The 27,586-nt window shown below is 35.8% G+C and overlaps 1 protein-coding gene across 11 annotated transcripts in view; it reads left to right on the top strand.

The window, feature by feature from the left end:
- The window catches only part of DMD (dystrophin), a 990,047-nt gene that overhangs the window by 615,915 nt on the left and 346,546 nt on the right, over positions 1–27,586 (top strand). For all 11 annotated transcript variants that reach the window (XM_066176982.1, XM_066176984.1, XM_066176989.1 and 8 more), the window contains one exon: positions 10,050–10,214. In XM_066176982.1, coding sequence (XP_066033079.1) covers positions 10,050–10,214 — 165 coding nt within the window. The remainder of the gene's footprint in view (positions 1–10,049; positions 10,215–27,586) is intronic.

Below are 27,586 nucleotides of genomic sequence, written 5' to 3'. Positions count from 1 at the left end.
AGCTGGGAAAATTTACACCAGCTGAGAATGTAGGCTGTAATCAGAATGTAGAATGTAAATTCAGAATGTAGGCTGAATGTAATCTCCTAAAGTTGTCAGAAATTTTTGTTTTGCCTTGATCTGGCAAGCAGGGGAATAGGGGACAACACCTGTGAGTCTTAACCTTCAAGGTAATTTTTTTGAAATAAGTCATGTTCAAACCTTCTTTAAGGTCATGGAAACTGTTTCCCTACAGCAATAGAAATAACCTAGAAAAGAAATCTAGTATGAAGGGAATTGCAGTCACATAAAAGTATCTTTTTACCTTTTACTTCAGAATTGTCTTTGCTTTTGGATGTTTATATCGTGCTGATGACCTTGAGAGTAGATATGCAAAGAGTTTTTCTTCCTTTGGATAGTAATAATTTTAACAGCACATTTCTTTATACAACTTTATTAAATGGTGCTTCTAATAGGCTGTTACCTATTACAGTATAGTTTAAGCAGAGGATGAAGATTAAAACCCACATTTGAAAGGCATGACTTTTAAATTCTAGCCTGGTTTTACTCATTGTACCCTCTCCAAAGCCAGTATTTCTTGTAAAAATGAAATAGCAGTATCTTTGTGAAGTCTTAATATTATGAAAAATGAAGTGTTTTATGACCATTTTTATGCTTTCACATCAAGAATCTTTCATTTATTTTCAAAGCTTAAAGTATCTTCTGCTATGATAGCCAAGTAAGGTAATCACCTAGTGCTTCAAAGCCTACAAAAGGGTACTCGGCACTGGAGTTTGTGATGAATTCAGTTCTTGTCATATACCACCTGCCATGGCATGTAACAGATCTGTAATGGGTTTCTTACCTTTTACAGTGCAGTAAATGGATTGATAGATTAGGTCTGAGACCAGTGAACCATGGAATCAGAGGTTTGCTGGAAGGAGTTTATTACTCTTTAATATTATTCTTGGTCTGGTGTCAGCCAAGAGCGATGAGCTAAATTATCTGAAAGTAAGCTGGATGCCAAAATCAGCATTCTCCTCATTTATCCACCTTAGTCTTCACAACGTCTACTGTATGTATTATGAAGGTTATTATAAGTGCCTGATGGAGACATTTTGTTTTGCTGCCTTTTAATTTGTCTACTAGTATTAGTTCTAATTACTAGACACTGAAGAGACCATTTCACTGTTTATTGCCACAGCAAATCAATTTGTTGTGCTATGTGGACAAGATAAAAATTAGAGTAGAGTGACATGGCTATAATTTGTGAACATTTTCTGTACCACCAGAACAGGCGTATGTTGTCTTAGCTTGGTTGATCAAGTGTAGAGAAAAACAGATGGGCCCGAAAGTGCAGAAACACAAAGTCATAGCAAGGTTATAGTTCATGTATTATAACTTGCCTTGAGTAGAAATTATTCATAGATTACCTGCAATGACATAAAATTTCCAGCATGTCAGTGCAACTTAATTTGAGCTCACAGTTGGAACTACTGCAATTGCTACTGTTGTTATTTGTGGTGTGGAGGGGAAAATATGTTGGAAACTGAATGCTACAGTTTGATTTCTGTTCTTTAAATTTGTAATAAGAATAGCATAACTGGCATTTTGGGGATCAGAAAGTTGACATTTTCCTGAAATTACTTTCATTTAATGAGTGATTCCATTAAATATAATAAAGTCTTTTGTTATACTAAATTACCTGTGACAGTTTGTCATAGATGGGTAATTAGGTGTAGTCCACATTCAAGTTATCATCAGCCATGCTGAAAAATGGCCTCACATATAGCAAAAAGAAATTTGATATAAATGTTCATTGGACAAACATAGGAATGTCACCAGCTCTAAGAAAAAACTATATATAGACCTAATTTTTTTTAAATTTGTGTATTTCTAGCATTAATTAAAATTTTAAAATCTGAGCAGAGAAAAATATTTATGAAATAAAGTCAAGTCATGCAGCTGTTTTAGCCAATGAGGCCATAAAATCATGTTTAAATGTATGTGTGTGTGTATATATACAATATATATCATACTGTCTTACTGACCATCTTAAATTTCCTTATTATTCTTGTTTGTCATACGAATCCAGAAGATATTAATCATATATATTTAAAAGTTATGCCAAGTACTTTGAATGTGAGAAGTACTAATTTTCAATACATACGTGCTGACAGCTACATTGAGGTAATATTGATGCAGCTGAGTTACTAGATACCATATAAATAACTTCAGGCAAATCCTTACACATTTTTTTACAACAATGTTCTGTGCATGTGGGAGAGATTTCACTTGTAGCGAACAATACTCAGATACTACTGCACACCAATCAATGGCAATGGTTTACTCTTTGCTGTTTACAAGACAAAGATTATACTTTAATTATATAGACCTGTCTGTATAGCAACATGCCTATGTAATTAAAAGTCCTACAAATTCAGTAGTCTAAAATGAACTTTTCCTCAGTCCTGGATGTACAGACAGACTGGGGAATGAGAGGCTGGAAAGCAGCACTAGGGAAAGGGACCTGGGGATTCTGGTGGATGGAAAGTTGAGTCTGAGCCAGCAGTGCCCTGGCAGCCTGGAGGGCCAAGCGTGTCCTGGGGCATCAGGTCCAGCATGGCCAGCCGGGCAAGGGAGGGGATTGTCCCCTCTGCTCTGCTCTGGGGCGGCCTCACCTCCAGTGCTGGGGCAGTTTGGGGTGCCATAATATTAAAAAGACATTAATCTGCTAGAGAGTGTCCAAAGGAGAGCAACAAAGATGGTGAAGGGTCTGGAGGGAAGCTGTTTGAGGAGGGGCTGAGGTGCCTTGGTCTGTTCAGCCTGGAGGGGACTGCGGGGAGACCTCACTGCAGTTATAACTTCCTTGTGAATCTTGATGGTGACCTGTTGATCTATTTCTTCTGGTCTTCTCAGTGGTGAGGGTCCCACAAAACATAGAGTTCAATGGATTGATATATGTTCAGGCCAGCTGGGAATGCTCAGGTACCTCCCCCAGGGGAGAAGATTGACACAGTTTCTCACAACAGACTCTGGGTTTGTTGCATCACTTTGCCTCATGTGCAGTCCTCTGGTGCAAGGCCTCAGGAATGAATCTTGGGGACACTTTGGGGGTCTTTGATGGTCTATGACACCTCCTCAGCTGCCTCTCACATGAATGTCCCATGCATGTGGCCTTCTTGGGGTGGGGCATTTTACAACTGAGCCAGTTTGTGTGAGGGAAAATGGAATCTTGTCACACACCCAAAAACTCGTCCTCCCACCCTAAACCCATCCAGAGCTTGTTCTCTGCACAGCTGCCGAGTTTGGCTTTCTTTGTGGATATATTCTTCTCCCCACAGCCTTGTTTAGTTCTCCCTAGACCTGAGATAATTGTACAATAGTATCACTTTTATCTTACCTCAAGCTCCCACCAGGTGGCTGAGCTCACAGTCCAGTTTCCATCAGGAAGCACATTCATGTCAGGAGTGGGCTTTGTTGGTCACAGTTTCTTTATTCAAATTTGCCATAATGGGCAAAGTCCTAAATTTAAGCCCTTAACCACTGCAGTCCCTCACAGAACTGTGTGTAGCCTGAGGGATATATATGGTATTTGCTGCAGTAAACCAGGAAAAGGACATTTAGGGAAATTTATGTTTATTTTAAAATAATTTTCCTGTTGGAATATCCTTCATTAAAAAATGCTGAAGGAATTAGATTCTAAAGCCTTTGTGGCTGCTTTTGGATTTCAGGAACTGAGTAGGAAAAAAAGATAAAGAAAAAAATTCCTGGATTATTTAGCAGAGATTTAAGGTGGAGGGACTCGTGCTCAAAAATGTCCTTGACAAAGGAGAATTGCTGAGAGTGGAGAGCAGAATGAATGGTAATTAGTTACAAGTATTACATAAAAATTATAGATATTCAGAAGAATGGGGTATACATGATCATATTACCATGAAAGAAAAACAAAGCAAATCTTTGGGATGGGGGAATATGTTTGCTTTTTAAAAATCTAGACAGCCAGATGAAGCAGAAAATTGTTTGGGGCATTGTTTTTCTAGACTGCTTTAGTTTTCTACCTTGATGGGAAAAAATATTTTTTAATAAAAATGAAAGTTGAAAATATTAAAAATATTCCATTGAGAAGTTTTTGAAAAAAACAAGACCAAATAAACACTTGCCAAGGTCAGGTCCTGGGAGCCTTGCAAGGAAACATGAAATGCTAGATACAAAGCAAATAAAATTCTTCTCTACTTAGCAAATAAATTCTTCTATACATATTTTTAGTAGCCTGCTTTAATCTTCCTCTAATAATACAGTCTTTACTTCAACTTTGTCAGAGACACTATGGCTCATAAATATTCATGAGTTTAAAAGAATTACATAGATTTTGTTTTAAAGTCAATATTGAGTTTGCTAATGCAAATGGCTCAGTTAATTAACTAAATGGCATCCTAAACTGAACTTATATGAAACTCTTTCGTACACTGATTGTTTTTCATGAAGAAATGATGCATATAAATTAACTTTTCGCTCTTCCATTTTAAATCATTCTTTAGTACATGCTCTAGGGATGGTGATTTTGAGCAGATCAGACTTTCTGAACAGTGGCTGTAAGAATTTCTGTTTCACGTAATCATCTTACAAGTGCTATGGAAATGTCAGTTATGATTTATCAATAAGTCTGGATTGACAAGTTCATTTAATGGTTGTTATGACTTCAGTTATTTCTTTATTATCCAAGTCCTCCCTTGGATGACATCAAACCTGCTTTCAGTCCAGTTATGCTCTTGGCTGATTGCAGTGTAGTCAGTCACTGTCTCTTCCTAATATTTGCATTTTTTCAGAAATGGAATGGTAAAGAAGAAGCTGCTGCTTGATTTACATTTAGTAAGCAAAGAAATTCATTCAGAGAGCTTCCTCAATTCTTCATACAGATTACTTCATTTTTCTCTATGCAAACAATTCTGGTTTTTTTTTTTTTTTTTTAAACCTGACACTATCAGTTATCCTCTATTTGAAGCCAATTTTCATGAAGTGTTTTGTATATCCAAGTGACCCTCCCAAGGGGGGCATACAAAAATAACATTTTTGGAAGTTTTCACAGATATCCCACAACATACTTTTGATCATGTTTATTGACCTTATTTTGTTATGCATATTGGGATAGCTAAATTTTAATCCACTCTCATATTCCTCAAAATAAGATCCATTTATAAGCACTGTGCCATTAGAGTTTGGTGAGGCAGATAGCAAGAGAAGGGTGTACTTTAGTATTGCAGGAAAGAAACTGACATATTTTCACTGCTGTTAAAATGTTGGAATTTGGGATTTCTTTGCTCTCTGCTTACGAATAAGAAAATTCTTCATATTCTTTTTTTAAAAAAATATATGTTGGAGAGATGCATGTCCTCATCTATATTCTCAAACAGCTCGGTGATAACTGCATTATTTTATCTTTGATCACTTCAGGTAAACAGGGAAAGTTTGATGTTTGAAATCAGGCATAAGTCACTCAAAATATAAGTACAAGTAGTGATGCCTTACTAGTAATATAACTCATCAAGTTAATTCATTTGCAATAACATTTCTGACTTGTGCAAAATTATTCCCCAAGATTTGATCTTTCTTACTGTCTTTACCTAATTATGAGCATTGTTCTTGAGGTTAAAAGATTTTGAGCATTGTTCTTGAGGTTAAGAGATTGAGCTGTAACTCCACAACCATTATTTTAATTGATATTGCTTTAATTGAATCTGCTTTCTGGATATTCATAAGAATTAAATAGAATGGGCAATCAGAATATGATTTTACATCAGGTGACATATTTTATAAAAATCCTTCCTCCCTTTATATCTTTTATCATAAGAACTGATACTCCTTTCCATCTGCAGAGCTCTAATTCTTCCCATAGTGCATGCACACAACTGTGTGCAGACTGAAAAAATAATTATCTAAAGCTCAAGTGAGAAATAGCATTGGAAAATTGGAGCAAGGGAAATGATCAAGGAGATCTAAACTGCAGAGATGAACATAGGTAAGGCTTTGCACCAAAGTAATCAGATTGGGGTAGGGTTAGGATCAGCATAGTACTGTGCTGTTTAGGCTACTTGTGGGGGGAAATCATGCAAGACATCAGGTTCAGATGGAACAGAAGCAAGCAATGCAAGTAATTTTAGAATTTATAAGAAGAAATTAAAATACTTAGATGAAGACCTAGGTTTTTAAAGTATGCAATTATTCATATTTCAGATATTCTCATGTTTTGAAAGATGTTACCTTTTTTGTGCTGGCAGTATTTTGTGGATTTTTTTGTGCGTGTTTTAATGAAAAGAGCAAAATTTAGAATAAGTAAAATTTAATACATGGAAAATGGTCGGATATTTTCAGGTTAGAATAAAATTTAATATTGTGAAGACCCGTTTCAGTTGGTAAAATTCAGCTCTTCTGCTGTTTTACTATTTAGAGTTTAAATCTTTTCTATTATTCTGTCACTAATTAATCGTACTTAATTAGCACTTGAACTAAAGTACAAAATTTTAGATGTATCACATGCTTTGAGTTTAATGTTTTGGCATGTAACGTTGAAATTATACCGTCCTTTGATGTTGAACTCAGATTGGTTGTCTTTGAAATTATAATCCATACTTTTGGTGTTTCCATTTGCTAATTTATTTTGTGTATTTGGTTGCAAACCAAGGTGTGTTGATCTGTTGTGAAATAAGACAAAGTCAAAAATGCTTAATTTGTACTGAAAAGGATAACCCAGATTTTTAGAAAGATGTTCCAACTGAAGTTATCTTTTATTCATCTCCTTTTTTTGTTTGCACCCTGTCTTGCTTGCCAGCCTGTAACACAGCTTCATCAGGCCTGTGTCAGTCCTAGGCAGACCCTGGGGAAAGCATTTCATGTTTGCCCTGTTTTCACTCTGCTGCAGGTGTGGCATTATGGCCACTGTTCCTGTTGGTTGTCACTCTTAGAAAAGAACTTCAGCCATCCTCTGGTCAAACGTAGCAGTCTTTCTTAAATAGGAGGGAAAGACATAAGATACCAAAGGGAGTGCAAATAAGCAAACACTGGATAGTTACCCCAAGACAGCAAGTGAATAAAAGGAGGATGGAGCCCAAAGCAAAAATGTAAAAGAGATTATTGAAGTGGGACACTAGCTACTGCTCATTCATCCCTGGAGGCATCCAAGAACTTGTAGAACTCATTAAGAGTGCCCAGAAACACCAGCTGTGGGACTGTTGTGGCTCCCATCAGCATTGGAATTCTACCTCAGGGGTGCAGCTCCTGGAGCTGTGAAGAATAAACTGGAAGGACTGTGAGTAAAACAGTGGGAATATTCTGGAGGGCCCCATCTCCACGTGTACTACTCTGCCACAGAAAGCGCATAAATCTGAACAGCCAGTCGTCATGTCTATGTCCATTACTCCATGGAGGCTTTCCAATTTATGCTTCTGGTGAGCTGCAGAATTAGCTCAGGAAACAAGCTGTCCCCCAAGAGACAGTCTGCAACAGTACCTTGGCTTGATAGGCAGACTTGTAATTACCTTAAACTCATCAGGCTCTAATTTGATTAGCCAGCTTGACAGCTTTATGCCAGAGCTTACAATAAAACCCAAACAAACCACAATGAGCTAGCAAATGAAATCCCTGATAACCAGAATCTAGGGCTCTGATTCCCACACAATGGCATGTGACACATTACTTGGATTTTACAAGGAATTGCCTTGTTAAATGCTTATCTGTAGCCCTAACCTGAGTTGCTGAAAGTTCTTTATTTATTTACTCTTGTTCTTTTTATCTCTGTGGTAAAATTAGATGATATTACCATATATAATTAACTGATTCATATTTACATAGATTTCTTTATTTTTTATGAAAAATATTATATTCCTATATTTGCGCTATAATTTTAGAGCAGGAGACAATTTGTAAGAACAAGCTGAATTTACTTAAATTACAGTTTACCTCTCATCATGGGTGGGATAAAAAAATGTTTTGAAAACAGTGGTTGAAGTATAGCCTGTCATCAAAACTTAATCATTCATCTTCTGTTTTAGTGGATGGAATATGCCTTAGTATATTTTTGTTTACTTCCCCCTTTCTCTTCCTCTCCCCAAAACCTCTACAAATTTTTCCCTCTCCTGTTTTACACCCAAAATACTCAATTAAAGTTGATTGGAAGCAGATTAATTTAAATTTCAGGTCTTCAAAAGTCAGCTTGGATTTTTTTCTGCCTATGTCTACCTATTTGCTTTCAGTTGTATTTCTGTGGAATTTATTTACATTAATATTAAAGCTAGTAAACATTAGAGATTAACATTCAAAAGTTGTAAGAAAGATGAAACCAATCTTGTATGAAATTAGGCCAAGGTCTGCATAAATTTTAGGTTAACACATAAGGGAAATGAATGCATTTTTAATTGTTTTCTTTCTTTTCTGGGGCCATTCTGGAAAAGCAGATATTTAATTATATTTAAAAGATTAAGACGATAGTAAAAGTAATTTGCTTCATGGATTAGTCTTTATTAAATAGAATGTTATGAGGTGGCTATAACAAACAAGGGAGGCAATGTAATATATGGCAAATCAATTTCTTGAATTACAAATACCCCTTACATACAGCCTGAAAAATCACGTGCAGGAATTATGTAGAGGGATTATTTTAGAACCTACAAATCAATATTTTCACACCAAATTTTTAAAGAAACATCCATGTCATGAGACAGTTGTGTTCCTTGTATTCTCCCAGCAGGTGATGTTTTGGTTTTAGTATCACTCATTGCTTACATGACTCTGAGTTTGGATTTATTGTCTTCTGAAAAATTTCATCATTAGGGATTAGAAATACAGGGCACTAATACCTCTATAGCCAGGCAATATGATAGTAATGCTATACCATTAATGCTGCTTAACTGTACAGGAAATATATTTCATATTGTGTGTCTGAGAAATCTCATGTTATGTCACTTTTAAGAGAGTCACTTTGGTAAAAAATACGCTTAAAAAATGATCACTGGGAAACCTTACTTTTCATTATATGGAAAACTAACAATATTTCCTGGCTGATTTTACTGATGAACTGCTCTTGTTCTGTGTCTGCCCAAGCCCTGTATTTGCTGGGGATTTTTTTGGGGGGTTTTTTTGGTTTTTTTTTTTTTTTTTTTGGGGGGGGGGGGGTGTGGGGGTTTTTTTTGTTTCTTCCTTTTTTTTTTTTTTTTTTTTTTTTTTTTCTGTAAAGGACAGATGGTTTCTCCCCTAGTGTATGTTTGCAATGTAGCCTAATGTGTAGCATTGTTACACCTCACCTTTCTTGCTATAGAAAACATTCTGGGAAGGACAGCATGGAGCTTTGTGTTGGCTTATTTATTGCCAGCCTGTCCCTACAGTTACTCCAAGAGCTTCAGAGCTGGATTTGAACTGTGCCATTCACTGATTCTTAATTTCTAATATTGTTGGCATAGAAGAATGTGCTTAGTTAAAAATCTGAATGCTTTGAATGCAAATCAGAGAACCAAGTTGCCTGATCTGAATAGATGATACATTTCTTCATTATTTTTCTTCACTGTGTGCATCTGCTTATGCATATATGGATGCAATTGGCAACTCTAAACACCTTATAAGAAAGTACATGCTTATAAATATCTACATTCATGATGTCAAGAAAGGTTAGCTATAATTGATCAATTTCATGTTTTCAATTTTTTTTCCTGATTAAAAATTGAGCTTTACATCAATTTAGTATACCTAGATAACTTTTTTTTTTTTTTTTTAACTAAAAATACCAAAAAGCCTGATGGTAAGGTTTGATTTTTTTTTTCCTGTAAATTTTATTTTAGGTTTCTGTATGTGTTTTGTTTTTTTCCTGGGGTTTTTTAGGACAGACTGTGTTTCAACTGAATTGCAAGATACCTGCCATAATAATGTGATTCTTGGGTCTACACTCTTTGCCTTCTTCAAGTATATAAAACTTGTATTGTAACATTTTATATAAATGTATATAAATGTAGCATTAAATTGTTCTGTAGTTTGTTTGTGGGGTTTTTTTTCACTAAAACAATGTCTTCTGGTATTTCTTTCAGGTGTCCAAAGAGCTTCCAGAAAAACAAAAAGAAATAGAGATTCTCCTAAAGGATTTTGTTGAACTTGATCAACAACTAAATCAGGTGATATTGTGGGTAACACCTGTCAAGAACCAGCTGGAGCTTTACAACAAAGTGGGTCAGCCAGGAGCCTTTGATATTAAGGTGAATTTTCCTCCATTTTAAAAAAGCATTGGAGTATTTTGTGGTTAAAAATTCAGTTGCAGCATCAGCTGTATAGTGTTAATTAATGATGTAACTTTGAGGCAATAGTTTCCAGAAGTTCAAAGCTCTATGAATTAAGGAAACCTTTATTCTTTTCTGCTGAATGGTTTCTAGTGAGAGGGCAGATTAGAACTAGTGGTTCCAAGATGACATATAAGACCTTTTGGTCTTGGCTTTTATCTATGCATGTATGGGTTTCAAATAAACTGAGGAAATATTTAAAGTACAATAGATAATCAAAATCTCTGAGGTTATAGTTTATAGTAGCTCACCATCTTGTTCACATAGGTGAAGATTAAAGAGAAGATACTGAGTTTTGTATCAATTTGATGGTGCAATTTTTAGTGGAAAATGAAAAAATGTAAATATTCAAAACTTTTCTTGTCTTGCATGAAATGGAATAATGCCTATTCCTGAACATGTATGGTTTTGTAGAGTATGTTTATTAAGTTTACTTTAACTTAGTTTCCACTAAGAAACTTGTTTAATGCCCAAAAACTTTTTGAGCCATACAATCGTGTTATATAAAAGACTGAATCTCAAGTCCTGTTGCAGTCCTATAATTGACAGAATGAGTTCAGCAATGGCATTCATTCCCTTTGTAAAAGATAAAATTAGTGTAGCTTTTTGCAAATGTCGTTATATGTACTGAATGACTGACGGAATTTTGGTTTCAAGAAAACTACAAGTCCTTATCTCTTGCAGTTTAACAAAACTTTTTAGGTGATATATATATATATTTCTATTTTGTTTTTTTATATCTAGAATGATTCCACCATTGAATTTTATATAAAATGAAAATAGGGCTAAATTTCTACAAATTGTAGGACTGTTGTTTTCCATACTTATCGTGAGTGAAATGTTCTGCTTGGCTCTTCCATCTTGTGGTGATGTGACTAGAATATTTCTAAAAAATGGTTGAAAGAACAGGAAAAAAAAGAAGTTAAAAAAAAAATTCTGTAGTCCTGAAATAGAGGGAGGAAATCATATATGCCCTGAGAGGTGGGGGGCAATGAAGAGCTCCAGAGAAACTCAAATACCCTTTTCTCCCTGAGAAAGACTCCACCATATTTCTTACACAGCTAAATTTATATCACTTTCCTGTAAAGGCTGACCTTTACAGGAGGCAGTTTTGGTTGTAGATCACTTAGTTGTGATTATAAGGACTTTAAAGATTATAAGGACTCTAATCATATGAAGTGTATTTGCTCCTTATCTGCATGTTATCTATGTGGATTTCTTTTAAAAGACATAGATTTAACTTCTGTAGAATGTTGAATTAGGTTTATCCAGACTGTAGGGCTTTTTCTGACAGAGAGAAACTTAGTTTAAGATTCTTTATTAATTATCTCTGAAGGCAGATTACATCCTCAGAATGTTTTTTTAAGATTAAGCAGAGTAAGGCCATTAATAATTACAAAACACATTAAGAATGAATAGATGTAATAGAAAAGCAGACTATTCTTGACAGTATTCAATTTTACACTCAACTTCAAACATTCAGACCCATGCTAACATGCTGGCTGTCCTACACTGGGTCAAACCCGGACATATACACCCTCTCGAATAATTTTTGAAATATTTCTATTTATGTGTATTTTTAAGTTGCTATCCTAATTACAACCTAAATTAATTTAAATTGCTTACTTTAAAAAAATAAGGATGTGTATGCTACCTATGGAAAGGATGTGTCTTGTGTTCTGGTATTCCCGGAAGCTGTACAAATATTCAACATTTATTTTGCAACCATTTTAATGCCTCCACCAATATCCAAAGAGCACTGAAGTATATCCTATAGGACTTCATAACTCCTTTTCTCAGAAACAAGAGTGGTGTTTACCATTAGAATGTTTACCATGTGATCACCATTAAAATGAAAAGCATAGTGATAAAATTCTTAGAAAAGAGACTGGATGCACAATTTTACAAATAATCTTTTTGGACATTCTGAAAGCTTGGAAACTATGAAGAAAAAGTTTAAAACTGACCATTGCACTTGTAAATATAGCACTGAAGTGAAAAAGACCAGGTTCATGTAAGTTCTCAGGAAAACCAGACTATTTGATTATAGGATTTGATGTAATGGCTTGCAAATTTTAATTTTAATTTCATTTGAGACATTGTCTTTTATGAAATTTCTGTCAATGTTCTTCATGCTCTTAAGCCTGCAAAGTAAAGTTCTCCTTTCTCCCCAGCCATTAACTCCTCTCCTGACTCTTCTGTTTTCTAAGTTGTTTTTTTCAGGAAAAGAGTTCCAAAATTAACATGAGTAGGTATAAACTTTGTGTATTGTAAGGGTAGTAATTTCTGAAGGCCACAAAATATTGAGTGTTAATTTTTTTCTGACCTCAGAACCAGGTTGAAATAAAATATAGGAACATGTGGGGTTGGATAGGTAGAAGAGAAAGAGGACATGGATATGTGTTTATTTTAAATGGATGGCTGGGGTATCTTTAGCTAGTTAGCAATATTATGTTGAAATAATATGCCTATTTAAAAGCAAGTTTCTTACATTTTTACTTATATTTAGCAAATTTTAATTACATAAATTTGTGGTAGCTGAAATTTAAACTTGACACACAAACTAAGTTGCATCTAAAATACCAATTATCAATATTTTGAAAGAATTTTTCAAAATACTGTGATTTCTTTCTCTCAAAACCATAGCAACCTTTGCTTCTGGCATGCAACTATAATCTGATAACTATGATTGCATTTTCTTCCTTAAATCAAGGGGTATAATAAATGCAGGTCTTTATCAGATCATCTGATTTGACCTTTTAAATAATATTGATCTATATAATTCATATATATATCACGGAGAATATCCATGAATTTCACTTTCACAGCTCACACTGATATTTTTCCATTTCTGTGAATTAATGCCAGTTTAAAACCTGCTCATACCTTTTTTCCACCTGCAAATATAAGCAATTAAAAAGATATGAGATGTCCCTTTAATTTACTTAGGAGAAAAATTAAAGGTCTCCAGCAGTGTTAAGCTTTAATGCTGGCACAAAAGTAATTCTATGAGAGTAAAAAAGGTGCAACCAAAGGCAAAAATATTATATGTTGTTACAGAGAACTTCTCAAAGTAACACTTTGAAGACACAATACATAATTGGCCTTGGTGACAAGTAGAGCAATTAAAATCCCTCCTATAGCTCTTAAAACTACATCTCTGTTAGTAATTATGAAGTGTCCAGGACCATTTTTTGGCCCTAGAGGTTAAGTGGTGCAGCACAGCTTGCATCCTTTCAGCAACAATCCCAACTTCCCCTGGAACACAGTTGCATGCAAAGTGCCTGTTGCTGATGCTAATCCCTGACCATGCCTGGGCATTGCCTCAGACCTGTCCTATGTCAGGAGCAAAGCTCACAATTTAATGGTATGGGTGATTATGCTGAATAACTTGAGCAGATGGCCTCTCCCTTTTTAGTTCATTACTTCTGTCACCACACGAAAAATCAGGGAAGGATGAAAATTAGTCATACAAAAATAAGAGTTGTTAAGATCCAATAATTGAGAGATGTCTCTACCCAAATTAAGGTGCAAACATGATCGTATGCTGAAGTCAATAATACAGATTTTTTTTTAGCTCTTAGATGTGAGGTGGAGACATAGAATGAAATAGAAAAGAGAGGGCAGGGAGAGAGAGAGAGGATGAGACAGAGACAGGTTAAGCAGAAGATAGGCACCACCCATGGATCCAATAGTGTCCAGCTGGTTTTCCTTCACCCTGGCCATCGTGATGATGGGGGTCCCAAGCTAATTTAAAACTTTTCACTATTTAAAGATTTTTCAACCAAAGGAATTAATGTTCATTGGCTAAATAGTTCATAGTTCCAGATGCTTAATACCTGTTGTTTCCTACACTTGAATCATAAGTTTAGTACAAGTGTACATAAGGGACAGGCTCTTTCCTACTTTACAGTAACCAATTAAAAACCACAAGAATAGAATATGAAATAGATTGGACAAGTCCAGCATGATCCTTGGTCACCTATGTGGAGTAAGACCTTGTGGTGACCAAGGACATACAGGGTGACTTTGTAGTCCTACAATCCCTGGAATGTTCTGTATCATTTGAAACTTTGGGCAACATCTCAGCTTCTAAAGTATGTACAAATGTCACTTTAAAAAATCATCAAAAAATGTTAAGAAAAATGTGAACACTATTAAATTGTAGAAACAAACTTTTTAGGTATTCAGTTCCAGAAAGCCTATTGTACTTTGCAACAGCATTTACTATAAAATACATTCCCTGCTGATATTTCTTTTTCTTTCAGGTCATTCTGCTATCATAACTCTACACTTACTTCAAAAAATTAAAGTATGGCTCAGTAAACCCGAATATATTTTATGCCATTATGATTTGTCTTCGTAATTTTCTTGGCCACAATTTAGAGGCTGTAGTGCCACAATTAGGACCTGCACCCTCAGTTAAGCACAATAATTTTTAACAGTGGTGTCAAAAATCACACTTGAGTTTTATTAACTCATTTCTCAACACATAAGAAATGTATGTATGGAGTAAGAGTAGAGAAAGGATTCTTCATTCTCAGGATCTAGAAAGCCTCTGAGCTGAGGTGAAAACCTCTGAAGTTGTTTGCTTCACTCAGTATTTTCATCCTTAATTACAGTTTTCTTCTATAAACTGTCAAATATATATTTTTTAGAATTTAAGAAACTATCCAAATAAATCAACGTTGAAATGCATATTTGCAGGCTACAAATTTAAAGTATTAGGATAGATCTCTGTTATGTTGAATATTTTTTTTACCACACTGACATGATCATTTCCAATAACAGCGTAATTTGTAGACTGGATCTGTGAAATAATCATGTATATTCATGGGGAAGGCATGAAATCTACATCTATAAGAAAGTCTTCACTCTTCTGCTACTTGTGAACACTGGAACACTTCCAGGTTTGCAGTGTACCAGCTTCTCATGCATGTAGAATATATTTCATGTTGTGTCTTTTACAGCTCTGGTTTCCCAAGCTTGCCAGTCTGACTCTGCCTGGGTTCATTCTTTGACCTGGGTTTACCCTCATCCTGATAGCTATTTTGCATGATTTAGTATTCATACTTCACAAACTTAGATGGTATCATCATGACTTTCCAATTTTACAAAATGGTGCCAAGGAATAGTACAACAGTTGTTTACATTATGGCATGGAAAAAGATTGAAGTACTTAACAGAGCAGCTCTGTTTATGATACAGCTTCTGCCAGCACTGGTGTCTAAGCTGTGAGTGTTATAGTCACAGTCATTGGATGCAGCCATGGCAGGAGAACCTTTCACCAATGACATGCTGAAGTTCAGCTCTTCCTATGTGATTGTTTTTTACCTGCTGGTACTTTTTTTCAATCAGTAACTTCTCTCAGTACTACTGACTATGTAATGCCCTGATTTTCCTGGTCCTGTTTTCAATTTGTGTTGATCAACTTTATTTTTCTTAGCCATATTTCTTATGTCAATAAAAATCCACAGTTAAAGATGTGCATTTTCTAACTCCTGCACGTTCAAATGTCTTGGTTTTGATGGTTGTATTGCCACAATCTTTATTCATATAAGTAAACCTGAATCCTAGGAAGTGGTGTCTGACTTTCAACCCTTAATGCAACCATATCCTCTCAGTGTAAAAATGAGGCCCTGCAGGATAACATGGGTGATATGAAATACTGTCTGTCAGTGGAGAAATTTTGACAAGAGGTAGTTTTATTTAGCGTTTTCAGATCTGCTGGGTTCCTGACCCAAACAGCACTATCTCCAATTTTGCCTTTCTTCTTGGGCTCTCTAAGGGTAACCTTGCTTCTTTCAAGTCTGTGGCAATTTCACAGTATTTTGATGCACATTTCCCAGGGTATTTTGGCAGTAATTTGGGCTAGAAATGTGTGGGATATCCATCTAACAGCAGGGGATACTAGATTTAACAGCAGAGAAAGCTGTGTAGCAATTACTGAGGTGTGGACATCCATGAACTTCTAAGAGGATGGTCTCCACCTTCCCGTTTAATCTAGATATCACTGGCAAACATTTTGCCAGGAATTCATTTTTTTTTGCCAAAAATGTTAATATTAAAAAGAGCCCCCAAACCAAGTGCACAAATATTGCTCGGATATTAAAATGTTATATGAAATGTTTATACAGAAACAATTACAACTCTAGCATGTGGTATGGCAACCCTGCAGCTGACTTTGAAAATTCAAAAGTATGTTGTCTCTGAGATATGCATAGAATTAGTATAGTTGGTTCAGTGAAAGGTCAGAAGATGCTGCTCTGGTCATCCAGTCAGACCTGCTCTATAAAGTCATCTTTTAAGCTTTCTGGCTTATTTTCTGCTTCAACTGTAACACAACTCTCTCAAAAATAATAATTAAAAAATCCCAGATCAAACCAAACCAACCAAGAGTGGTTTCTAATTTCCACATATGAGCAGTCATCCACATCTCCTGGTAAATTACTGCAATGGTTGAGTTAAAAACCTTCACATTTTTCCTCAGCTGAGTTTATTAAACTACATCTTTCTGTCACTGCTTTGTTTGCCAAACTAGAGAGAGGTCTGATACTGTATTAATAGACAGTAATTAAGTTCTTTCCTAAACCCTGTTTGTTCAGCATCAGTACTGTTGTTCTAATTCAGAAAATAAAGCAAATATGGACTACCTAATTAGTACTAGTTCAAAAAGCAATTATTGTAGTGGTCAAAGCAATTTTTTTTTTTGGTTCTGATAATAATGTCGTTATCTTTAACCAGAATCTTTTTTTGCCTAAGTCAGATAATCAGAGTCTAAGTAGGTAGCAAATGTTGCTATAATGGAAGTTATAGTCGCTTCTGCATTGTCTCCTTAATGGAACATTTAAGGACATACATGAGCACTTTGAAATGTGTTTATTCTGGTCCAGTCATCCAGATTTAATATACTTAAACCTTTTAGGGATCCGTTATTCTGAACATGTGGATGTAGGCCTATACTTTACACTTTGAAACAGCTTTGCCTACGGCATCAACAATCTGTGGAGCTCCAAAGTTATGGCTCAAAGAAGTTGTGCAAATACTGACCTTTATATCATCCTACTGACTGTTCTGCTGAGATTTGTTTATTTCAGTTGCAAGAAAAAAAAGGGGAATATTGGAAGTGATGCTGCTGTAGTTGACAGCTTAAGAAAATAGCTTCAGAAAATCTAACCAACTTTTTTCTTGATTCATCTCGGTTTTCTTTTCCTTAAATACTTATTTCCTCATAGTCCTGTTCAGTCCCAATTCTGTGTATGATGGTAGCCCAAGTCACTGAGAGTTTTGATTAGAGATTCCCAGATGTCTTGCTTACAGGAAGAACCTTAGAAAGCTTCAAAGCATGGTTAAATTCATGCTGTTTTTGGAAGAACAAAGTGAGAATAATAGGGTTTTCTTAGGTATATAAAAATCAAAATGACTGAATAAGGCAGACCAGAAGTAAAAGCTTTCTTATTACAACCCACTGCAACTATGACTAAGATAAAATTAACATTTTGCAATCTGTTACAGTCAGATTGCACTTTTTAAATGTAGTCTGTGTAACATTTGTGGTGTGCTAAGGCTTTAGAAAAATACTTTAAGTGGGAGCTAAAAGCTTTTTTTAGAGACAAAAACCCCAACTTCTTTCTAATATGTATATAGTAAAGCTGTTTTATTGTGTTGTGATGTAGTCAATGAGACACTATTAGCCAAAAACAATTTTAGAACCCCAAATATGTAAAGATTGAAAAGTCTGTTGTCGAGTAAGATAAGAAAAGCTCACAAATAGGCTAATGCTTATATGGTTTTAGTTGCTCATAAATTTTAGCTGTTACTGTGGATTATTTACTTCTGTATTTAGTGTTTTAAATCTAGAGGTCAGTATTTTTATAAAGTCAAACAGTCTAAGTCTTCTGAAAAATTTAAATTCACAGATTTCTTCAGCCCTGCTCAATTAGCATAATAAAACTCTTTGTTTTCTTTTGCTCTCCAGTCATGCAATCCAGAAATACCTTAGTTAACCTAGAAAAGAAGTATTAGTAGCTCTGTTAGCTTTTATTACTGATAGCAATCTTCATTTAATAACATATTCACTTATTTTTTTCCATCTAAAACATTCTAAGTTTCTGAGGCAGTGAAATTTTATTTACTGAATTCCTGCTTCAAGTACAAGATTTTGAAAGAACAGAAATGCTGCAGAAGGAGTTGAGCAGTAATTTTTTTGTGTTTAATAGAGCCCTGGAACATACTCTAAGCTTGCGAAGGATTGGTGTACTTTAATTTTGAGGTTTGATTAGTGGTAGTCAAGAAAACAAAGGATAACTTCTATATTCCATATATTCTATATCTTAAGTGCTGTTTCACCTTGTTAATTATTATATTCTTAAAATCAATACATTTTGATTGGAGAATTAATCTTAATTTAGTGGAAGAAGTTCATTAACTGGTTTGGAGAAAAGTGTAAAACAGAAGCTTTTTTTTTCTTCTTTCTTTCTTTCTTTTTTTTTTTTTTCCCCCCCTCTTGGTCAATGGCAGCAAATGTAAAAAGTACATGCAAAACTTTCTATGAGGAAGTGAAAATACAGGTATTTACCCAACCTTATTCCATATTCCTCTCTGTCTGGTTGAACAAGCTGCACAGTGTAGTAAAGGCATACATCAAGTAAACAGTGTTTAGGTTTTCTTCTTTTGCATTTCTGGACTTAATTTTAATAATATACATATTAGCATTGCATGCTAATAAACACGGGGTTTATTTACACTTAATGCTTTCAGAAATTCTTTGCCACTGCAATGATTTACTCTTTTTAGGAATAAATGGCCTGGGATGCTCAGCTTGATTCCTGTTCCCCTGCTGTTAAAAGAGGAACTGAAGCTGCTCTATTCCAACCTGAAGAGACAACCCTATCCTTCATGTTCTACAAATGTCTGCAGTTGGTGCTCCTTACCTCTGCAGGAGAGCTCACGATGTGTGGGATGGAAGGAAGGATATGGGGAGAGGGCACAGAGGAGAGGAGGGAGGTAGTGCTGCCTGCTCCACCTCCTCCTACCTGTTGAAAGCCTTAGGAGTCATCATACCTTCTTCTAACCATGGGAAGAGGTTAAAGCTGCACTTTCTGAGAATTCTTTCTGGTCTTTATTTCAGCACTGCCATTTCCCCTGGAAAGCTGTTTTCCAGGGTGATTGTGACAGATTTAGGTTATTGTAGATGATGAGGACATGGAAAGGATGGACAGAAATGCAAGTCCTATTTAGGGAATGGATGGAGAAATGACACTTCTGGATAGGAAGTGAGTTGGCAGAATGGAGAAAGTTGTGTTTCTACTGCTAGCTCACTGAAAACCCTGCTGACCTTTTCAAATCATCTTCTCCAGACAACGTAACAAACCACTTTATATTTCCCAGCCACCTTTGACTCCTAATGCTCTTGCAATCTCAGTGGCCATTTCTCCCTGCTTACTCAGTTTCCCAATTTTTTTCCCTTTACTCCCTCCTTACCTCTGGGTCATCAGTCACTCCACTTTTACTCCTCTACATTTAAGTCATTTCAAGGCTTATACAGCCTTGATTTTTGCTTATACTGCTTCAAACCCTCTCTTGGTGTAGAATTTGTATCTGTTTACTCTCTGTGGTGGTCACTTGTCATATATTTTAAATAGTATGTTAAGTTTATTTTTGGTAGATAAAAACTGACCATCCTTAACAAAAAATTAATAGCCTTTTATTTTTTAAAAAATAACATGTATTTGGATTTTGTGCTTGATAACTTTGAATGACAATAAGAAGGCTGTCAACTCTTTTCAATCACTTCATTATATACTTGAAAACCTTAAGTCAGAACAGAAGAGAAGAGCATGGCTGAGGAATAGCAAACCTAATTCTAGATAAATGAAAGAAAATTACCCCACATGAGAGAATAAAAATGCCAAATGGACCTTGCTGTATTTTTTTCCATCAGTCATCATTTGTCAGTTTTTCCTTGACGATTTAGGCCTAGATAAGTCAGATTTTAACACTTTATGGATTCTTTTGCCTTTTCATTTTCCTAACATACTTTTGAAAGAATAGTTTTATATACATTAGGAGGTAGTGGAGTTTGTCTCTAAGAGCATGTTAGGAATATGTACCTCAGAGATCTGTCTCATATACTGGCATCAACGCCTGATTTGGCAAAAACGTGAACTGGTAAAACTTCTGATGATGAAATTTAAACTACCTATATCATGATATTCTGTGCCTAGATCAGTTATGGCCCTTCCCTGAAATTTTCTTATGGGACTTGGAGGAGCAACCTGATCAATCTTTTGTTTGTGAGCTTGAGCATTTGAATTTTAAAGACTGTGTCCAAATCTCTTCTGAAGAAATCTTTTCCAGTTGAAAGAATATTAAACAATATTACCTGCAAGTGGATAGTGAAAATATGGCAAAACTTTCCCAATGAGTAATCCTTATAAATTTAATATACAACAGACTTTGCAGCCATAAGGATGGATTGCAAGCACGGTGTCCCAGGATCTCAGGAAAGGAAAGATTTTTGAAAGGTGATCAAGTGTTTGATGTGTAGCAGTACTGTTTTTCTTGGAAATAATGGATAATAAATCAAGATGTGATTTCATTGTTGAAAGCATAAGCTTTTTAGAAGTGTAGGTGAGTTGGTTAGAAGTTAGTGAGCTAGTACCTCAGCTTTGGTTTTTGGCTTCCTCCTTGTACTGCTGATAACAGTTCAGGTACTCTTCAAAGTGTACTTAATTTAAGCAAACAAATAAATACAAAAGCAAACTTAGAGAAATGACGAGGCATTTTACCAAGACTCTAGTGAAATCAATACCAAAACTAGAACTTGAGTCAGTGTAGTTAGGTTTTCTAAGGTAGGAAATTTCCTCTCCCATTCAACAAAACACAGTTTTCTAACATTCTCACCATCTTTTTCATATGTTCTTTTCTTAAAAGAAATCATTCTATCTCTTCAAAACACAGCTCATGAAAGGTCTTGATATTCTTGATAATAGCATATTATTTATGAAACAGTAACTCTTCTTTTGTAAGATTATATATTTTTTCTCTGCTGATCACAAGCAATTTAAAATACTGAAATCTGAAGGAGAGCTCATTCAAATGAACACTTACAGCTGCACAAGGTCCTATTAGCTTTGGCTTCATTTGCTTTGAATTGATTGCTATATAATAAATATTAGAAACAGGCAATGTATGTCTTCATAGTTTTTTGTACATTGGAAAAGATACAAATTCTTGGTACCTGATACATATTTGAATGTTTGTTTTGGCTGCTATTATTTTAGCTGATATTTGAGCAAAAAATTGGTTTATTTTTCACTTGCTGATTTAAGGAAAAATAAAAATGTATGCCCAGAGTGATCTTAGTTCTTTCTCACACTACAGTTAGTGATGGTGCGAAAATCTCTAAATCCTGTTGCAGATTAAGTAAATGCAGCCTTGACATTGGGTATTGTGCTGTAAAGCTTAACTCTTGAGAGATGCTCTTGTAAAGAACAGTCAATGCATTTCACTGGAAATATTTTGCATCTCAAGATGCTTGGCAAGGCAGGTGGGAATACTTTCTAGACAGTTGTTGTGGGTTAATGATGGCAGGCAGCTCAGCCCCACACAGCTGCTTTCTCAGCAGCTGCCCTCTGCCCCATCCCTACCTTCCCAGTGCAATAAGCAAAAGAACCATAAGAGCAAAGATGACAAAACTGGTGGGTTGAGATAATGACAGTTTAACAGGTAGAACAAACCTGCTCATGCAAGCAAAGCCAAGAAGGAATTCATTCACTAGTCCCCAAGGGCAGGCAGGTGTTCAACCATTTCCAGGAAAGCTGGGCTCATTCATGAGCAACAGTTACTTGGAAAGACCAGCACTTTTACTCCAGATGTCCCCCTTTCATCCTCCCCCACAGCTTTTACTGATAAGCATTAGGTCATGCTCTGGGATATCCCTTTGTTCAGCTGGGGTCAGCTGTTGCACTGTGTCCCCTCCCAGTCTGCTGCTGATGGAGCAGCATGGGAAGCAGAGAAGGCCTTGAGTTTGTGTCACTGCTACTCAGCAACAGCTAAAAGATGCCTGTGTTATCAACAGTTTTCATTGTAAATGCAAAACATAGTTCCATCCAGGCTGCTGTGGGGAAAGGTAAGTTCATCCCAGCTATGCCCAATGAATCCATGTAAACCTGGGTCGTGCTGAATAGCATTTTCTTACTAGTTCTTTTCATTCTTTGTAATAAGAATTTTCTTTTTTCCAGAAGAAATCAATGGTTGCAAGTCTAAAAAGACCAACTTCTGACAACATACTTATTTATGGAAATTAAAACAAAAGGTGCCACCACTCTGAGTGTGGATATAACTTCTCCATTTTCATTTGCAAACCAGGCAGCTGAAAATGAGCCAACAGTATTCTTTCCTTGCTAAAAAAACATAAATTCTGTTTACTGACATCTACCTCCGCTTCTGCTGTTGGAGTAGTGCACTGGAGCAGTCTTTGCCATTCCTTCCAGTGAAACTGTTGGAGATAAATGGTAGAAATACATCTTCATCCATATTCTTTTAAAATGATTTATGAAAGACTAATACCAGAAGATGAGCATATCTAAAAACATGTTACAGCCAACAAGCTAGTGCTAGACCAGTAACAGATTTTGATTTCTTTTCTAATTCCTTTTTGTAGCCAGAAGCTCTTCTAAAAACCATTTTTTTACTAAACTTGAAAAGAGAAGGAAAATTTGCAGATAATCCCTAAGAAGGAGAACAATAAGCAACCAAGAATTTGATGATAAAATAAATAAATATGTTAATGCTTCCCTCAGGAGTTATTTTAAAGTCAGTTTATTGAATAAATATTTTTTTATTTATTTATATGAATTTCTTATTATTTGTGCAATAAGAGAGAATAAATTCTGATTTCTCTTTCCTGTTTGCAAGAAGAAATAAAGAATTTTCATGACTATTTTTATAGTTATCAGCAAATTTCACTTGCCAGCCAAGGTGCTTGTGGTGTACCCCAAATCTGCTACTGTGTTGAACTAAATAACTTTTCTTCCTCCAGAGCTGCTATTCTTTAGCATCTGAGAACACAGAATATGAGAGCTAGTGAAATTATTGTGGCTTCCCTTATTCTCTTGCACAAATTTCACATTTTTTTTTCTGCCAAATTTCCTCTTTCTCTGTCGGTTCTCATGGGTTTGTTATTATCTCTTTTTTATTATGCACTGAAAATAAGAGAGGATCTGCAGTCTTGCTGGAACAGGAGCATCTATTTCACCCTGTGTCCTGTCCAGTCTCAAAATAAAATATTCTGAATCACATCCAATCTCGAAGAATTCTTCTGACTGCACCTTTTTGCAGTCCAACTGGATGATTGTGCTTTATCAGTATATGACCACCATAGCCAAATTGTTTTCATATACTGTATCTGCAGGTCATGTCTTTACAGCTAATAATTTCATCTATCTTCAGTACCTCCAGGAAATTTCCTTTTCAGGACAGACAGCTGCAATGGATAGATAGTGATTTCTCTGTGTGGGGAAAAATTACTATATTTCATCTCCTCTAGAAGTACAGAAGAAGCTCACAAATTTCTGATAGCCAGCAGGAAAACATGCTTTGGATAGAACATTTCACTCTGCAGAGTGGTAGGGTTTGCAATTTCAGGTGCTTTGCATGGCTTAAATTTTTGGATCTTCTTAGTTCCAGTTCTTTGTGGTGGATTTCCTTTTTCTTTTCTTTCCTTCCCTTTTCCAGTACTAGGAATAAGACATATTGGAGGCAACAGGATGATGAAAAACACACCAAGTTTTCAAAGACATAATGTTGGTATATTTTACAAACTGCGCAATGGCTGCACTCGTAGGTTTGCAAAGTAGTTATGAACTCAAAAATTGCACTTTCAGAGGAGAGAGGTCCTTAGTGTACTGGTCTTTTCCATGTAAGGATTGTTCCTCCTCCATAGTATTTCAAAAATTTTCTACATAAGTCCAGAGTTATAGTTGTATCAATTTTCCAGATTCTCATTAAAATCAGCTGTCATTTGTTTGAATACTTTACTGTAAAAAGCTGAATGTATCTCACAATATTCTTTCCCACATTAAGATAGCTTCTAACATGGACTTGGTATCAAATTTTATTCTCACACATTTAAATGATCAGTCAGTTAATGTAAGAGGGGAAAGAAATAGTATTTTATTTAATCATTAAAATCACATTTTTAGAGGCAGGTGCATAAAAACTGTTTGTCCACTAGTTACAGAAAAATTTTAGCGATAAATTAATTTTACACTATTTTAACTTGAGCCACTAATGGAAAGGTCTTTAAATTGAATTACTTCAGGGGCTTATTTTGTACTATTTTTCATAAATCCCTAAGATAGGTAGGTACATTTAAATTCTGTAATTCAGATGTTCACAGAGCATTTTATTTCTATGTAGAGACAACTAAAATATTCAGAAAGTTATCAAACCTTTTCATCTGTTACATAAAAAAGAACAGCAGTAAAAGCTTGCCTTTACTTGAATTTTATCCAAATTGATTAAAGTCTTTATTCAGGAAGTTTAAATATTGGCAACTGCATTTCCCCCCAGTGGGTTAGGTTCCAACTCAAGATGGCCACAGAACTCTTTATAGCACACCTTGGATGTATTCTAATAATATTGTATAAATATCTAAAGTGACTCCAAGAATGCTGTTGACTCTACTATCTGACCTGCCATCAAGATCTGATGCTTTCTGTGGTGTAGCTGAACTTTGATGTATTTTAATTAAATCTCCTCTGACCATTCTTATTTGTGGTGGGGCTTACCTTGTTATCCTGCTCCATGAATGGGAATATGCAGAGTTGAGTCAAAGGATAAAATGAAGTCACTTTTTAGAATCAGAATTCTTGAAAATGGGAATATATTCATGATTTCTATCTACTGCTTTGTTTTTTTTTTTTTAACGTGAGGAAAAAATAAGGCACTCAGAACCTCACCACTTATTTATAGCTTTTTCCTTAATGTGCGGGAATAATAACTTGAAAGATAAGTGTGAATTTTTGATGGAATTTCACATTTACAGCTGTTGATAAAGAAGAATAATGTTGTAGGTGACTTCTTTCAAGAGGAATTGGGGACTGTACACAAACTCGATCCATCCCACAGGGAAATCTTTTGCCTCGGTCCAGATAAGATAGCATTAAGATACTCCCTGGACTCTGATTATTACCCACTTCTGGTAATAATTAACCACTTCTGGTTGTCCAAGTCAGCAGTGACAAGAAGTTCTAGAGCAATCGAAAAGGACTTCAGGTCACGGGGATGACTGGTTGAAGGGACAGGAGCAGAGGTGGTCTTCCTCAATCCTTTTGGTAACAGGAAAGAATGCTGAAAGGTCCAGGAGAACCCACCTGATCACTACATGGCTTAAAGGTTGTTGTCATTGAAGAAATGTTCGCCTTTTTGATCATGGGATAGGTTATATGGCACCAGCCCTATTGGAGAAAGAAGGAATTCACTTGTCTAAAAGGGGCAAATGTTTCCAGTTTTCAGACAACACTGAGCTGGGGAGGAGTGTTGATATTTAGGAGGATAGGAAGGCTCTGCAGAGGGATCTAGACATGTTGGAGCAATGGGCTGAGGTCAGAGTCTCAACAAGGTCAAGTGCCAGGTCCTGCCATTGTGTCACAACAACCCCAGGCAGAGCTGCAGGCTGGGGGAAGAGTGGTTGGAAAGGTGCCCAGAGGAAAAGCAGCTGGAGATACTGGTCAACAGCAGCTGAACATGAGCCAGGTGATCCCAGGGGCCAGGGAGGCCAGTAGCACCTGGCCTGGATCAGCAATAGTGTGGCAGCAGGACCAGGGCAGGGATTGTCCTCCTGTACTGGGCACTGGTGAGGCCACATGTCAAATCCTGTGTCCAGTTTTTGGCCTTTCACTCCAAGAAAGGCATTGAGGGGGTGGAGCAAGCCCAGAGAAGGTCAGCAGAGCTGGGAAGGGTCTGGAGCACAGGTCTGATGAGGAGCAACTGAGAGAGCTCCAGTGGTTTAGCCTAAAGAAAAGGAGTTTGAGGGAAGATCTTATCACTCTCTCAAACTCCCTCAAAGGAGGTTGAAGCCATGTGAGAGTCTGTCTCTTCTCCCAGGCAACCAACGACAGGACAAGAGGAAATGGTCTCAAACTTAGTCAGGGAGGTTCAGGTAGGACGTCATGAAGAATTTTTGCACTGAAAGGATGGTCAGGGATGAATATGTTGCCCGGGGAAGTGGTCACCATTCCTGGAAATGTTCAAGATGTTCAAGTTCCAAGCACTTTGTGCTATGGTTTAGCTGACATGGTGTTGTTTGGTCAAAGTGTTGCCTGGAATCAGAAGAAAAGCTTTTCCAAACAATATTAAAGTGCTAATGTAAAGAAAGTTCTTTAGTGAAAGCTTTCAGGTGCACATATACAGCTATGCATGGAAGAAATATAAGATTTCTGCAATTTTTATAAGGTTAATTAATTAGTCTATCTAGCAGGTACACCCAACAGGAGAACAGTTGCCCTGGTGACCCACCTTTGGGCACCTTGGAGCATCTCCAGGGGTTTCCTGTTTTGTCTCTCAAATCCCAGTGCAAAACAAGATGTCCTTGTTAGAAATTGTTTTCTTGAAAATAAGACTAAACAAAACTTCAAAGTGTGACATAATGTGTTAGAAAGAGTTAGATATTGTTCCAAAGCATGAAAAAGGATAATAAAGTTCTAGAAACTATAAAACTATATATTAAAAATCTACAAAGCTTCAAATAAATGAAAAAATTAAAAACTTTTAGGCATCAAAAGTTTGGACTTGATTGTGGAGGTTTTTTCCAACCTTAATAATTCTATGTGCATGATTAAGAAGATCCACCCCTGAGAATTCTCATTACAAGTTATGCTCTTGCTCATCTAAATTACAAGAAAAGGGTTTAAATGTAGTTTTCCGTTATCAAGTTAAATATATATGGAGATTTATATCTGGTTATTTCATAAAAGCTTGTTTGAAATTAAAAGCATCTAAATAGTTTTAGATTTTAGATTTATTATATTTGCTTGTTACATGTCACTGCTTTGTCTTGATCAGCAGAGGGAAATTGCTTAATGCCTCTCTTTTCCTGTGAATAAATTCTCTTCTTTAATTTTCATTTAATGTACTGTCTTGCTAAAAAGAGGTCATGAAACAATTTGAAACTTGAAACAAGAGGTTTTGAAACAACTCAGTATATTAATTTCAAAGTTGTATTTTTTTTTTGAAGTCTGTAATTAGGATTCCATTTTTGCATTGTATTTCACGGTGAAGGCACC

The sequence above is a fragment of the Chamaea fasciata genome, unplaced genomic scaffold, assembly GCF_029207755.1.
Source record: "Chamaea fasciata isolate MVZ Bird 193981 ecotype frontalis unplaced genomic scaffold, bChaFas1.0.hap1 SCAF_2, whole genome shotgun sequence".
In the NCBI taxonomy this organism is placed as follows: Eukaryota; Metazoa; Chordata; class Aves; order Passeriformes; family Sylviidae; genus Chamaea; species Chamaea fasciata.
The sequence above is the reverse complement of the archived record's forward strand: the minus strand, read 5'-3'. Positions and strand labels throughout refer to the sequence as shown.